Source organism: Drosophila santomea, chromosome 3R (assembly GCF_016746245.2).
Source record: "Drosophila santomea strain STO CAGO 1482 chromosome 3R, Prin_Dsan_1.1, whole genome shotgun sequence".
NCBI classification, from domain to species: domain Eukaryota; kingdom Metazoa; phylum Arthropoda; class Insecta; order Diptera; family Drosophilidae; genus Drosophila; species Drosophila santomea.
In genome coordinates, this window is record NC_053019.2 from 26,058,142 (window position 1) to 26,073,903 (window position 15,762).

General features: G+C 46.3%; 4 protein-coding genes across 22 annotated transcripts in view; 1 reads left to right on the forward strand and 3 right to left on the reverse strand.

Annotated features, from left to right (window-relative positions):
• The window catches only part of LOC120452829 (calcium-activated potassium channel slowpoke), a 45,136-nt gene extending 38,440 nt beyond the window's left edge, over positions 1-6,696 (reverse strand). For 15 of the 17 annotated variants that reach the window (XM_039637247.2, XM_039637237.2, XM_039637250.2 and 12 more), the window contains exons 1-2: positions 1,441-2,219; positions 419-757 (exon numbers count right to left, since the gene is read on the reverse strand). In XM_039637247.2, the coding sequence (XP_039493181.1) occupies positions 419-757; positions 1,441-1,488 (387 nt within the window). In that variant the 5' untranslated portion in view covers positions 1,489-2,219. Of the gene's footprint in view, positions 1-418; positions 758-1,440; positions 2,220-3,938; positions 3,956-5,401; positions 5,591-5,710; positions 6,140-6,547 lie in introns of those variants that run through there. The other 2 variants (XM_039637235.2, XM_039637239.2) reach the window with 2 other exon arrangements.
• Positions 6,697-8,776: 2,080 nt separating this feature from the next.
• LOC120452898 (protoporphyrinogen oxidase) lies at positions 8,777-10,440 on the forward strand. The gene has a single exon (XM_039637356.2). It carries the CDS (start codon positions 8,912-8,914, stop codon positions 10,337-10,339), a length of 1,428 nt encoding a protein of 475 aa, XP_039493290.1. The 5' UTR covers positions 8,777-8,911; the 3' UTR covers positions 10,340-10,440.
• LOC120452899 (bolA-like protein DDB_G0274169) lies at positions 10,368-11,014 on the reverse strand. The gene is made up of 2 exons (XM_039637357.2): positions 10,680-11,014; positions 10,368-10,622 (listed from the first exon to the last, which is right to left on the reverse strand). The coding sequence occupies exons 1-2, from the start codon at positions 10,971-10,973 to the stop codon at positions 10,464-10,466; spliced, it is 453 nt and encodes a 150-aa protein (XP_039493291.1). The 5' UTR covers positions 10,974-11,014; the 3' UTR covers positions 10,368-10,463.
• A 278-nt stretch (positions 11,015-11,292) lies between these two features.
• LOC120452303 (CLK4-associating serine/arginine rich protein) lies at positions 11,293-15,589 on the reverse strand. Of its 3 annotated transcripts, XM_039636443.2 has the most exons (6): positions 15,253-15,587; positions 13,339-15,162; positions 13,140-13,233; positions 12,313-12,403; positions 12,120-12,225; positions 11,293-12,063 (listed from the first exon to the last, which is right to left on the reverse strand). In XM_039636443.2, exons 1-6 carry the CDS (start codon positions 15,447-15,449, stop codon positions 11,475-11,477), a joined length of 2,901 nt encoding a protein of 966 aa, XP_039492377.1. In that variant the 5' UTR covers positions 15,450-15,587; the 3' UTR covers positions 11,293-11,474. The 3 variants fall into 3 exon arrangements, with proteins under 3 accessions (XP_039492377.1, XP_039492379.1, XP_039492378.1); XM_039636445.2 differs by lacking the exon at positions 11,293-12,063 and having other exon boundaries at positions 13,181-13,233; positions 15,253-15,589; XM_039636444.2 differs by lacking the exon at positions 11,293-12,063 and having other exon boundaries at positions 13,136-13,233; positions 15,253-15,588.
• Between the last annotated feature and the right edge of the window lie 173 nt (positions 15,590-15,762).

A 15,762-nucleotide genomic window follows, 5' to 3' on the forward strand; every position in this document is an offset into this window, starting at 1 on the left:
CTACTTAAGGTACACACATATAACCTTAACCAAAACAGCATTAAATAATACTTTAAACCTAGATTTATTCTGAAGTTCCTTCTGATGGACAGAAACCATATGTACAATAAGGACTTCCCATAAAAAGGCTTCTTTAAGAAACATTTTAAGTAGTAACAGAGTAGTAAAGACAAGTTATTAAAATTTAAGAGCATTCATCATTGGGTTATAAGTTTTCAACTGTAGATTACTTCAATTCCCTCAAATAGTTTATATGGTTTTTTATTTTCCTTAAATTCCATTCCAAGACTAGACCACTATTTCGCACAGTGCAGCAATGTGACCATATGCTGGGGCAAATTTCCGAACCAAAAGGGAACAAAGAAGGCAACTCATAAATGATAAATGGACCATGTCCAAAGGGAGGGCGGGCACTCACCAAAATTCGACCAGTTGTTGTTTGACCCGAGATAAGCTCTCCAGCCCAGTCTTTCGCTTCTGTCATAAAGGTGCCCTCGAACTCCTGTTTGTTGCGGGAGGCCTTCTGCTCCTTCTGCTTGGGATCGTTGGGCCCCAGGTCCGGCTCCTTGCGGCAGCAGACGAAGGCGAAGGCTCGCCATAGCAGCACCACGAGCAGGCCAGCAAGGAATGTAAAGATGCTGGAGAGCAGAAAGCACCAGTACTTGCGCACCTTGAGACAATCATCGGCGTCGAATGGTGAATCTGTTGGATCGTCGGCCAATGATTCGACAGTGCTTTGATCACACCCCGACATCCCCTGCAATCACAATACGTATAATCGAAAGACGGTAGCAATTAGTTCGGTTGCAATGTGCTGGCAATTAGCTATAACTATAATTAGCATAAATCAATACGATAACTGGCGGAAACATTGTTTACGTCATACACTTGACATTTGGAATCGGCGAAATGCCTTCTATACTCGCATCAAGCCACTCGGTCGCAATCCAATCGTACATATATATTCACTAACACTATATTCACTATATGAGTATATACTCTTCTCAACTTGGCGACGCTGGCGAATGTAAACAAAATTTGCGCCTGGCCAAGGGTGCGCAAAAATGAAATGAGTTCATGAATAAATGTCTCTAGTTTGTTTAGCCGAAAACTGTATTCATTTGTGCACACACCAGAAATAATGACATTTTACATTATTGGGTAATGAAATATGCAGTTCCAGGGCGTTACTTATTTTACAAATCTAACTTATGTCACATGAAATGATTGGTTTGTATATTACTTAAATTTAAAGTGTTGCTTAAAATAAATAAAGTGCGAAAACTATATGTCTAAGCACTACCACATTATATTAGTTTGCTTTGATAACTTTTTGTTTATAACACTTATATCTTGTTTTACACAGTTTTCTATCGAATTCTAATAAGAAAGTTCTCTCAGTGCATTGGGTATATAGTGTATGCTTTGTGCAATCCTTACATTTGTCAATGTGCTGCTGAAGTTGGTGTCGATCAAACCGCTTGCCATTTTGGCCGTTTACATTGCGACACTGGCACACAAACGCTGTCAAATTAATAATGCCGCGATATTTCGAATGGCGTTCAAGTGCAGGCGAGTGCCAAAGTACTAGAGTGCCAGTGCCAGAGAATAAAAGACGCTGGGAAATCCGAAAGATACGAATGAACCACCGAGATCTCTGAACACCAAAAGGCCTCAGCCACACAATGCGAAACGGAACGAAAACTTGGCCCGTCTATTATAAATAGCATCAAACAAATCTGTTATTTTTAAAGTGATCTTTTCCTCCGACACACGCACGGCGACAAAAGTGCTCATAACACTGGGCAAAACTCGGCCGACTACACAGCACCGATCTTACGATCCATAGAGCCAAATACCATAACTACATATATACAATCTAGTTATATGCAATCTGGTTACAGTTGTGGCTATAGCCTGCATTCACTGGCCATTCACTGCGTATTCACAGCTCTCGGCCCAGAGGCCAACGCACTCAATCGGTGAATCACTGCACATACGCATGCGAATTTGCAATTTGTACGGATTTTTTGGGGGTGCCACAGATATATATGCGAAAGGCGTATGTATTATTATATATGTATATATATATATATATGTGGGGGATGTCACAGACACGACGCGGCACGCACGCGATTCTAGATTGTAGACTAGCTCCAGAATCGAGCTGAATTAGAAGGAGGCACCGAGCGAACCGCACAACTGGCGTCCACCAACTGAACGAGCCGTTTTCCAATTGCCCCAGTGGCATCGGGACGGTTCCAACGATTACGAAGAGCCCGCTCCTATCTATCTATATCCCCTTTGGGGGCCTCCGCTCTCCATCCCTCTCTCTTTCTGGCTCACCCACTCTCCGGCCATCTCTCTCGCTCTCCGGCGGACTATACGGCTGTATGGCTATACGGCTATATGGCTGACCGCGAAAAGTGTCAGGACGGGCGACAAACTTGAATTTAATTAAAAGGCAGCGCCAAGACAAGGCGAATTCAATTGGGTATTGGAATAAAGAGGATATACCCTTACTGTCGGGGTTACCATGAATTCTAAGGACCTTTATGAATATGGCTGAAGGGATTTGATCTCATCCTGACAGGATTCAAGAATTCAATTCAAGCTGATTTCAAGTATTATGATTGATAAATAAATATATTCTGGGAAAGAGACTGTGAAATTTTTGTTATGCTAAATTAATGTTTTTTACATATATATTTTACATTTTTTACACATATATATTTACAATTGTTTGGTCGACTTTTAATCAGAAATATGTCTAGGAAATTGTTCTATCAAGCACTACAAATATTTCCAGTTTTTTTTTATGATCTACCGATATTAATACCAAGTTTTCTACGGTCTTATGCTAGAATGTTTATATTAAAAAGTTAGATTGATGCAAATTTTGGTGGAACCCTTGGCAAGGGCAGCCGACTTATGCGTGTGTGTTGGCTACAATGAATTATTGTTACAAGAAGAAGAGACAACGGCAGGCCGAATATAAATAAATAAATTATGAGTTCGCTTCTATTCGCTTTTGTATTTTGCTGTTGTCCCTTGTTTTCTATACACACACTTTTTGCATTCCTTCTTCGGTGACCCCATGGCTCCCAGGCAGCACTCGTCCCCAAAAAGTGGGTGGCATACAGTGGGTGGTTGGGTGGGTGGCTAGGTGGGTGGTTGAGGGGGCGGCAGGTTAACGTGAACGTTAACGTTACTGCCATTGCCTCAGTTAACTCGGGCGAGTCACGCCATGCCGCCAGTTAGCTGTCGTTTCATAATTTACGCGCTTTGTTTGCTATTTCCTGCGGGGGCAGCCGTGGTAACAAGTTGGCCCAGTTTGTTTGCACATGCCACTGCCACTACTTTCCACTGCTGCCCCACTGCTGTCCCACTGGCTATAATTGCTCATCATCCCTAAGCCCTCGCATCCCTGCACTGCTATCCTAGCCCATCATCATCATCATGCTCATCATAAGCCAGTGGCGTGCATTTTATTTATAGTTTTTATTTCAGTATCGTTTTTTCTTTATTTTCTCTGCTCTCTATTTTTTTATTTTGCGATGCTTGGGCGGTTAGGTTCTTCGCTTCATTGCATTTACGCAATTATAAATAGCGAAGAAGAGCAAAATTGTAATTCAATTAAATTTTTGATGACTATTTTTAAGCACCATTCACCTTGAATTTAAGCTGTGTCATTGCGTATACGTAATATTTATAAAATTTAAAACATGAGCTAAGGATACAACGTTTTGAAAGGTTTTTAAATTGCAACGTTGTTGTTATAAAGTTTATTATAAGTTCTTAATAATAATGCTATACTAAAAGTGTAGACTTTGACCTTTTTGCGAAACTTGAGGCATTTATAAATATTATTCTTTTTAACTCAATTAAATTCACACAACTGAAAGTTTATTTGCGTTTGGAAAAGTAAACAAACTCACAAAGTTGGATTGCATTTAGAGGTGGTATCAAGTTTCCTTTGAATAAGCACATTCAAACGTGTCGTACATGTCAGTTGCTTGCCTTTTCCTCGTATTTGGATTAATTTCCCAGCACTTTCATCGATTCAAGCGAAAATGCAGTGGCCGGCGTTGAATTAATTATTTATAACAAGCTCTATTTTTTTGGCCCAAATGGAGAATGCTTTTTTCGGTCGAATCGCCTTAACTGGCTCAAAGATACTGCGATGGTAAAAGTCGATGGAATTGGTGGCGCCTTATGAATGCAGGTGGAAAAGATAGTGAAAGATATAAATTATGCCACCAGGCCGATTTCCCTGTCATTCTGTGACCAGAAACGGATGAAGTCACACGGCAGCCGGTGGCTAGATAATAATTTACATTGCGAACTATCGATTTTGAAAGGGGCGTGGGCGTGGGCGTGGGCCCAGCCCCTGACCAGCTCTATATATCTTGACGCATGTCCGTCAAAGCGAAACGCTCGAAAGGCACAAAGACGGCGACAACTGACGAAGCTGACAAATACCCTTCGACTTTCTGAGCAATTTATGGCCAGCACTTGGCCCGCTGATTGGGTCCGTTGATTGCCGGCCACTGGCCACTGGCCACCCTCTCCCTCCTCTATTTCTCTTACCCATCGAACATTGGACATTGGCCAAGGCCAAAGGGCTTAGGCTGCACTTGCTCGAAGTGTGTGTGTGGGTGTGTGTTCTGGGTTCTCTGTTTGATGTCCAGTGCTTGGTGCTCTGTGTGTGTGCCACATTCCCAAAGGTCACGCGACCCACTGCGAATGGTTGGCCAAAGTGATGGAAATCCCATTTATTAAATGAAGCGAAACGAAACGAATTCGAAGTAAGAAGCGAAATACAGGATCGCATAATTAAGATTAGATTACAACAGCGCAAGAAATACGCTATTGGGTTTCTTAAATAAAACTAAACTATATATTTTTGTACACGAAATGGGAAAAGCATTTGCAACTAGTAGATAAACTAAACATTATAAACTTTTAAGCACTGATAAGATTATATACAATAATTTACAATGGCTTGTACAAGTATCGTTTTACAACATTTATTTAATTTACAGATAATTTTTTAAGTTTACAAGAGAAAAAACCTAACATATCAATGAGTAAATATAAATGAACTCGCTCTTTTAAATGCAAAACAAAGTGATAAGCGATGGGATTAAAGATCACCGCCATATACGAGTATGTATGTTCGAAGTAGAGCACAATGTGATAGGAATAGCACCGTATAGCACTGCAAACTATCGATGGCAATATGATTGATTGATTGATTGATTGACGAGCTGCAGACAAGGTAGCCCCAGTACGCCGCATACAGATCATTGTGACTTCTACAATTTGAGATGGTCTTTCACAAGCGTGGCGTACGAATATTTATCTGTGGATTTATCACGTACGACATCAAGGGCTTTACCTTTGGCGTGATGGGCGGATAGAACGGTGGCAGTTCGTGGCAATTTGGGCACCAGCTGGCCATTTTTGATGATGGATCGTTCCGGGCGGACCGCTCGCTGATGTGGTGTTGATGGTCTTTCTGGATTTCGATGTGGATCTTGCTGCTGCGATGGCTTTCCCCACGCTATCCCTTCTCATATTCGGGTTTCTTTGTGTGTGGATGTTGAGGTGTTGGTGGTGGTGGTGGTGGTGTTGGTAGTGGTGCAATCGAATTGGGAATCGGAACAGTGTTGGGCGAATGGGTGAAGAACTGGGGAGCACTACTCACCTAGTACTGGCTAAACCACCGAGGCAGGGCTCCAGGGCTGCCAACATTCACACGCTCAAATCGCACATCAATGTGTAGACGATTTGTGGTCGCTGCAGCTTGCCAATGTTGCACGTGGAATTAATTGGGCTGGCTGGATTTTCCTCACTTGCTGATGGCGCTTGCTTGTGTTTTTGGCTGATTATTTCATAATTGCATTTGGGATACGTGGATGAGTTTCATTGTGTTATCAGCTGCATTCAACTTATCAGTTTCATTGTGCGTTTGGTTTGTTTGCTTGTTTCTTTGCCGCTTTGATCGATAGTTTGTATTGTGAATTTGAATTGGAATTTAGTTAAATTAGAAACTGCGCTTAGTCACACTGCTCATGTTTCCTTTCACAACTTATTTAGCTTTGTTTGCCCACGATAATTTTCCTTGTGTGTTAAGCTGCAAGAGATTTATGGAGTTGAGCGATAATTTAAATACTATTTAATTTGCCAAGGCAGCGCGACGAACGCGGTAATTAATTACATTTTTTAGTTAAGCTGTCAGAGTTATTTGCGTTTTTAATTATTTTACGAGCGCAGACATTTGTGAAATACATTACGTATATATTTGTATTTTAAACGAGTTCTTTTAGTTTTATTTGGCTGCTGAGCATTCTATTAAATTCATATTGTTTTAGACATTGTACTACCAAATTTCGTAGCCGGAAAAGCAAGCGTGTCAAGTAAATAAATAAATAAAGATGCGAAGCAGACTTGAAAGCAAAATCAGCGGCACTCTCGCTGTTTTTTAATTCTCAGTTCTCTGGGAATTCTCTGAGAATTTCCTCAATTTCTCTCAATTTCTCACTTTTGCTGATGGCGTATTGGCGGCTGCGCGGTGCCGGGAATCCGAAAATTGCCAGGCTGAAAGCTTTTTCCTTGCCTGCGAAAGTCGCACATTTTGGTTAAGCATACGCAATGTGGTACCAAAAACTAGGATTTCTTGAAACATACAACTATGCTATTTATTTATGACTTTCGTTTGCATGTTCTTTTAATATGTTACATTTAATGACAAACATTGAAATGACAACTTGTTAAGTTATTCATTTCCTGCCGGATTAGCGAGGTTTTGCTGTCCTGCGGACTCGTTCCTTCGCCTGCGGCATGTCGTTGAAACGGAAACACACTGCCCTAGTTTTTAGTTCCCCTTCGTGTCACACACACACACACACATCGCATCGCCGCAGGACGCACACTTTCATGCGCTTAACAAGCTGCCTAATGTGCCTGCAAACAATGGAAACAGGACAAATGCCGAGTCAAATGAAAGTTGCATTTTCATAATAAATAAGCAGGCGACACAATTTCCCACCGCACGCCAACGTTAGGAATATGGGGGGGCTTGGAAGTGGGCATTCGTGGGCCAATGTAAACAGAGCTTAGTCCTTCGTCCTGGCCGCGCATTGAACTCGCCTGGATTTGGTGGCTTCATTTGTAGGTATCTGGGTATCTGCGTATCCTGGCGCACGCACACACACACACGCTCACGCACGCATACACTCGCACACGCTCGGCCAGTGACTGACTGACACACATATACCAAGGTATCCTGCGACACACGAAGGACGACGAGTAGGAAGCAACAAAAATAACATTGACGATGACAGCAGCAGCAGCAACAACAACAACAGCAGCAACGACAACACCAACAGCGGCAAAGGCAGGCGAACGATACAAGTGTATCTCCGGCCTGGAACATCGACTTTATCATCGGTTCGGGTCCCTTCGTCCTTTCGTTTTGGGGAACTTGTGGTGTGCTCGTTTTAAAAACGAACGAAAAACTGTGCCGTATGCGCATGTGTGTGTGTCTGTGTGTGTTGACTTCAACAAATGTATCTTTTAAATGAAAACCTGAAGCAGTACCAAAAAAAAAAAAAGAAAAGCAAAAAATCATAGTTCAAAAGAGTTTTCCTTTAGCTTTGCGATGGTCCACTTTCCAGCTTCTTTATTGCATACAACACTTTTTTCGCAATCACAATTGCTGTTTTAGGGGCGCACACACACACACACACACTCGGTCACTAATTAATTGAATTTCCTGCGTTGTAAGTGTGTGTGTCGCACATTTTCACGTTCACTGAGCCCGTTTTCAACGGATACCGAATTTTGCACAATTGCCGTTCCGCAAATGGCCAAGATAATTGCCCGGATTTTGAGCCGTTTTTTGCTCAATTTTCCCCGTAATTGGCAAACGCAGTTTGAAAATTTTTCACATTTCCAAGTGGTGTGGCTGTGTGTGTATGGGTCTCCGTGAATATATACATATATGCGATAGGCACTTTTCCACACAGTCCACTCACTCACACACCCAGAAAACCAGACGCGACGCGCTCCAACGCGAGGACCAACCTTTCTCGTCAGCAGCGTATACAATTCTGCGCGATGTCGACTCCGACGACATGGAAATCGGTGGCCCAATGTGCTTCCGCACGGCCCAAGCTCGTCTTTGAGAGCTTTTCGGAGTCCTGCGGTTGGTGCGGGCTGGACGCTTCGTTCGATTCATCAAAACTGGCGCCAAAACACATTCACTATGAATGACCCAGTGCCGCGGTGATGGTGATGATGATGGCAATGGTGATGGTGACACTGCAGGTGCAAGTGAACTTTCCTGCGATGCACACGTGGCGTATGAGGAATGTCGGAACAAATTCATTGCATACTTTTGGGACAGCTGCACATTTGCATGTCAAATGAGATGAAATTGTGGCAAGAAGAACTGATACCAAAACATAAATTTTTACCAATACATAAACGTTATATCTATTAAAATATTTAATATTTACATTTAACTTTAAAAAAATCAACAAAATGTCTGCTTACATAAATATACTCTAAACATTGTTTTGAATTATAAATATTCTTTAAGTTATAGTTACGGCAATAAATGTAATATATATTTTTTTTATATTTTCCTCTTATCTTACATTTTAGTTTCTGCAGAATCATCATGAAATTCAAATCTTGTCCCGCGCCAATAACATCGATTGCAAGTTCAGCGATTTTGGATGAAAGCGTATCGATAGCTTCGTCTGGCACCGATAACTATGTCACCTGGGTTTATTTTGGTCTGAACGATCGAAGCCGGCATAGCTTTGTCCATCTAAAAACCACCAAAACTTGTCTGAATCCTCTGAGGGATTCGGGAGATACCAGAAGCAGCAGAAGGACCATGACGACGGCCGTGCTGGGAGGCGGATTGAGTGGACTGTCCGCCGGATACTACCTGTTGAGGCGATTTGGGAAGCCGCTGACCATCTACGAGGCCTCGCCCCGTGTGGGCGGATGGGTGCGGTCGGAGAATCGCAAGGATCGCAACTTCATCTTCGAGAGCGGGCCGCGTACTATACGCCCCGTTGGCCTGCCAGGCGCCAATACGCTGGAACTGGTGGAGGAGCTGAACCTGGAGGTGACGCCCATTCGTCGCAGTCATGTGGCAGCGCGCAACCGAATGCTGTATGCCAAGGGGCAGCTGTGCATGCTGCCCAACAGTCCTAAGGGTCTCTTCGGTGTCCTGCCTCCCTTCACGAAGCCGCTGTACAAAGCGGTGCTCCGGGATCTGGTCACAGCAAGCAAGAAGGCCAAGCTGGAGGATGAGAGCATCTATAGCTTCGCAGAGCGCAGGTTTGGCAAGGAGATAGCCGACTATGCCATCAGTCCCATGATCTGCGGTATCTGCGCCGGAAATGCGCGTGAAATAAGCGTGCGCTTTCTGATGGAGGGACTCTTTGAAAAGGAGCAGAAGTATGGAGGAGTGCTTAAGGGCGCACTCATTTCCCGCTTTGAAAAGAACAAGACCAAGGACACCAAGGATGGACTATTTGCCGAGGGACAGCCCAAGCTGTATGCGCAGGCGCTGAAGGAGAAGTGGGCCATGTACGGGCTGCAAGGCGGACTGGAGAACCTGCCCAAAGCTATGCGAAAGTATCTGGGCGAGCGGGATGTCAACGTGCAGCTAAGCAACGAGTGCCGGAATCTGACCTTCAGCAGCACTGGAGTTCGAATGAACATCAAGGATGCCGAAGTGCCGGTGGAACATGTGGTCAGCTCCCTTCCTGCCTACAAACTGGCGCCTCTGGTGAAGCAGCAGCATCCCTCGCTGAGCGCCCAGCTTTTGAGCATTCCGTACGTGGATGTGCTGGTAGTGAACATGCAGTTCCCGGGCAAGCTACTCAAGCAGGACGGATTTGGATTGCTAGTGCCGCCAGTGGAGAAGTTGCCTCTACTGGGCGTTATCTTCGACAGCTGCTGCTTCGACATGGGCGAGAACACTGTACTTACCGTGATGATGGGTGGACATTGGTTCGACCAGTGGTTCGGCGATCGTCCCAGCCCCAAACAGATCCTTGACTTGGCCACCAGCCATGTGCAGAAAATGCTGCAGATCCGCGAGGAACCCAAATTCAGTCGAGTGCACACGCTGCACAAGTGCATCCCACAGTACACTGTGGGCCACAAGCGGCGCGTTGAGGCCATCCGGAACTACATCAAGACTTACAAACTGCCACTGTCTGTCTGTGGAGCTGCCTACGATGGTGTGGGCATCAACGATGTCATCCTGTCCGCCCGGCGACAGGTGGAGGCCATACCCCTGTCCTAAAACAACCATTCCCTTCTAGCACACCCTCTTCCATTGGTGATTCTGTTGTATTTGCGTAAGCTGGTTTTGTGAATAGTAAAGTAGGTCCTTTGTACATAGAATATCAGTTTTGTTCCTTCTGGGCTTACTTGCCGTGGCCTCCCAGGCACGGCGGACTCTTCTCCGGCTCCTGCTCTGGTTCCCACTGCTTGGGCGTTTTGGCCTCAATGGACAGGGCGTGCATAAACTCGAAACCGGCTGCCTTCAGGGCGTTCTTTACCGTATCATTGACCAATCGATGACGCTAAGAAAAAGTAAACCTCTTAATAATTACGACGGGGTATCAAGGGATTAAGCATACCTTGATGAGGGTGAGATCGTTGAACTTCTCCGAGACGACGAACACACGGAAGTGGGACTCTGACCGCTTGGGGACATTGTGCTGGGGCGATTCGTTAATGACCTCCAGGAACACCGGCTTCAGCTCCGTATTAAGTGCCTTTCGCATGGCAGACTCGATGGGCGGATACTGTCCCGCCTCCTGCGACATAGTGGCTCTGGGTAGGATCTGTCCTAAGCTGCTGATTGTGGGTGTCAGTTGATTCAGGTTTCGCAAGGAAACTCCAGTGAGTCGGCGAAGAGTGAAATTTAACATGATTCCAGTATGCTTCTCGCACAGCTGTTTACAATTACATAAACAACTGGCAGACAGGGTTGCCAAGTGCGGCAGGAAAATCGACCAATCGATAACGACAACTATTTAAAAGAACAACATTTAAACAACATTTTAAAAGATTGTTTTTAACGGTTAATACGAAATTTAATAAAAATATAAAACTTACATTAGTTTACTTTCGTATACAGCACTGCATTTAAGCACAAAAAAATCAAAATATATCTTTTAAAAAACTTATCAAGTATGAAATAAAAAAAAGATTAAGAATATTAAATAAAATGTACAAAAATGTTGCGACCTCCCTTGAAAGTTTTAACTTTAATACTATGCGCTAAAAATATTTTATTGGGGCCAGAATCAACAGTGAACGCAAAACACGCTCCAGAAATAAATCATACACCTATGTATAAACAATCGAGCGAATATCAAATGTGTAATCTAGTGAATAGAAAAACGTCTCCTTTCACAGCGATTTTGGGATCAATAGTCAACCAGTTTCTTGAGCTTTGGCGGGGCGGAGATGACGACGCGTCCTCGATTCGAAGATCCACTGCCACCGTGACCGTAATCCGCCTCCCGATCGCGGTCACGTCCACGCATCCTTTCGTTCTGCTGCTGCTGCTGTTGTTGCTGCTGCTGCTGATGATGATGCTGTTGCCTGTACCGTTCCCGCTCGCGATTCCGCTCAATGCTGCGATCCCGCTGCCTACGCCGCCTGGACTGACTCCTCCGACTGCGGGAACGGCGCCGATCCCGACTGCCACTGCGTCGTCGACTGTGCGAACGCCGCTTCCTCTCTACGCGACTTCCGCTTCGGGAACGCGAACGCTGCCTCCGATTGTACTTTGGACTGGGTGTCCTTGTGCGTCTCCTTCTTTCCGTTCGGCTGTTGCTCCGTCTGCTGTGCTGTGTGTCCGGCGGTGGCGACCGCCTACGACTGTGCGATCTGCTGCGACTGCGACGCGACGTGGACTTTGCCAGCTGGCTTTCCGATCCCACAGATTCCGCCTCGCTGCCCGAGAGCTTTCCACTCGAGGGCGTTCCATATTTGTGACGCAGCTCACGACGCCTGTGAATATGTAAATGTGAGAGGACCGCCAGAGCCAACCACATCCAGATACCCACCTTCGCCGTAGCTTCAGAGCCAGTTCACGCATCTCGTCCTCGCGCTCCTGCTGTTGCAGTCGTTCCCGCTCGGTCTTTTCAATTTCCGCACGCTTATCGGCTTTATCTGCAAGATAATGCAGTCTTAGTTAACTACTTCAAGGGATTTAGAAAGGCGCTTGGTGAACATCACACTACACTCCAGTTGGCTTACATTGCCGGTTCAAAAGGTTCTGCATCTTTCTCTTAAGCCGCTCGCGCAGATTCGGCCGTCCGCCGCCACCAGAACTCGGATGTCCAGAGCCCTGTAAAAGCACACACTTATTTAGCAAGACTCAGGATTTTTTCGTGGTTTTAAGGGAGCAGTGGGTGGCCGTCGAAAGTGTGGTAGGCAGTGGGAGTTGGTCAGTGCGTCCATGATGGGCTGTCAGTTTAGGACTTCTACTCACTAACAATAGGTAAAAGCTAGCTTCGAAAACCGAAGCTTAAAAATACGTGTGCAGACTTATCATTTGCATAATGCTTCCAGGCTAAAAAGTATTTAAAACAGGAATAGAATCTAGCTGTATATTAAAACTTAGAATATGTATCTTTAAGCTGAAAATGCTAGGATACCATCCGTGCCATTTTGCTTTGGTAAGAATTGAAATTTCGTTGAAGACAACCCATGGGAACGAATCACGGAACTCCATTGCATAGCAACAAATTGAAGAAAAAGCAGACAAACCGGACAGGAATTGCGCTGGTTTTATAAATACAATGGGGTGGTGAATGCATCCTTGATTGCATCGCAATCAACATTGCATTTCAATGCAACAGAGTTGCTGCAGTGGCATTAAGAGGGGGACACAAAACAATGTATCAACAAATGGACATGCAGGGATGGTCGCTAGTCAGGTTTGGAACGAGAACATGGTGCTGCCTGCTTGGGTCCGAATGTTGCTCATTGGATTGGATGTCGGATAGCGGGAGGCTGAGACGTGAATTTTGTGGTGTACTCCAGTTGGGTGGGGCATGACACGCTTGGCTTTGCTTACTGACTTTGGTTTCGGTAGCAGAACTATATTTGCCTGTTTGATTACCCGTGCTGCTCGATGACGACATGGTCGGCTGTGGGGCGTGGGAACGCTCCGACCTGAAAGAGAGATAACCATAATTAGATAAGGGTTACAATTACAAGGATACAGGCCCTAGTCCTTGGCTGTTCTACTTTACCACTGTCTGCAGCACACAAACTTACGCAGTGTCCACTTCCATATCATCGGAGTCCTCAGCTCGCTTTCCCAACTGTGGCTGTTGCGGCTCCTCGTTGTCGCTGCCTTCGCTGTTTTCCGCTCCAGACGACGATGAGGACGAGGTGTCGTTAGCTCTTTTTCTGCCATAGTAGCGTTTCAGTGGTGGTGGTGGTGGCTCTACCACTTGCGGTTGCACAGCCGCAGGAGCGGTAGCTGTGACGGCTTGGTTTAGATTGAGCACTCGCGCAGGTATGGGATAGCTGATCATGGGTGGCGTTCCCTTGGCCTGCGGCTGCTGATGTTGCTGCTGAAACATCTTTACCGCCGTTACAGTGGATGTTGTTGTAGTCGTGGTGGTGTTCAGGCAATAACCACCCACGGCCGCCACTGGCGGAGGAGTGGTCTTCTTCTTGACGCGACTCCTTCGGCTGGAGTGGGATCGGGAGCGACTTCTTCGCCTGTATGAGCTGCCACTGGAGCTACGAGAAGAATAGGAGTAGCGCTTCCTAGAGCGCTTGTAGCTTGGACTGCGCGCCTTGTAGCGTTTCCAGGAACCGGAGCGCGATCGGCTGCGAGACCTGGATCTTGATCTTGACATAGAGCGGGATCTAGATCTCGACCTGGATCTTGATCTGGAGTAGTACCTTCGTCGGCGACGAGAACGCGTCCTGCTCCTCCTGTGATAACTTCTACTGCGGCGACTTCTCCGTCGACTGCCACTCCGACTCCTTGAGGGTGTGGCACTCCTAGAACGAGAGCGGGAGTGGGAGCGGGAGCGGCGTCTGTTCCGCTTGGACGACTCATTCATCACTTTTAACTTGTCCAGATTATCTTTCACCTTTTGAGCATAGGAAACCGAAGAGGCTGCGGCGGCGGCAATTGCCGCTCCGCTGCTGGCATTGATGCACGATTCACCTAAAGTCAGACCTGGCTTCGTCAGGCTGATGGTGATCTTGGAGTGGGGCTGCATTTCGTCTTCGCCGCCAAACGAGGTAATGTAGGTTATCTTCTCGGGACCAGCTTCCGCGGGCGAAGGCGAACGCGATTCACTGTCCTCCTCCTTTTCCTTGTCGCCTCCCTTACCACCGCCTTTTTTGTCCTTGTCCTCCTTGGCTGCATAGCTTGGCGGACTGAATGGTCTATTGGCGATCCTCCTCTCCTTCTGGGCCCGACGCTCGCGTCTTGACTTGCGCCCGCTCAGCAGCATCTTCTCCTGCTCCTCCTCGCGCGCAATGCGCAGGGCATCTGCCTCGTCAGCATCCTTAGTGAGGTGTGAGAAGAAGTCGTTGCTTTTCATGCCATAGTTGCGCCCGCAGGCGTTAAGCTCGTGTGCTTGCGAGGTGTCCAGCTTGCCGATGTCTATTGACACATCCATGTCGATGTCAGAATCGGATTCATCACTGCCTTCCCCCTTGTCGCCCTTCGCACCAGCTGCCGCTCCACCAGTGGCAACCGAACTGGCAGCTCCAAAGGGCTGAGGTCCAATAGTCGCTGCATCGCCGGTATCGTCGTAGGAGTAGCCAATTGTTGCGCCACCCGTCTTCTGCTTCTTCTTGGCTAGATTTCGTTCCGCCTCCAGTTGGGCATTGGCCCCAAACTGCTCCTCCAGGTAGAGTTGGTGCAGGAACTTATCCTCGCTGACGTTGAGAAAGTCATTTTGCGCCAGGATGCGATAGCGTTCGTAGTTTAGCTGGCGCTCCTCGATGGTCAGGTCGGAGTCACCATCCGCTCCTTCGGCGTTGGACTTATTCACGGTAGGGATGTGATCCAAATGGGCGCGTACATCGAAGCGATCGATGAGGTTGTCCTGCTGACCCTGCCAAGGCACACTGCAAAAAGTACCAACCATTTAGCAAAAAAAAACGTCGCCACGCAGCGAGAAAGTAGAGGGTTTTAAGCTCCAAATGAATATCACTTGCATGATTGCGGCTCCATCGCCGGCGGCGGCCACCGCGGGATCCAAGTAGATCTTGCTACGCCGGCCATGCAGCTGCAGGAACTGGGTGGGATCCGCCTGGATTTTGTCGTAGAAGTACTGCCGCCGCTCCGCCCTCTTGCGGTAATCGACGATCAGGCCACGGATCTTGCGCTCCTGCTTTCTCGCCTCGTGCCACATCCTCTACTTGTGTTTCCTGCGATCGCCGGCTGGCAAATGACTTGGCTTCACGCGAAAAAGGACATTAGCACGCCCGGCAAAAATATGACCCTATACCAGCTAAAAACCAACGATATACAGTATGACCGTGCTGTAAAAACCCGAGGTAGTGGTGGGAGAAACTGCGACGTAATAGCGATACAATATACACTCAAACATCGGTATATCGTTGTGCGGCAGACGGCAATTTGGCGGGACATTTTAAAAAATTATTTAGTAATACCATTAGCTTTGGAATACCTTCTTATGCTCATCGTGGTATTATTATTTAGTT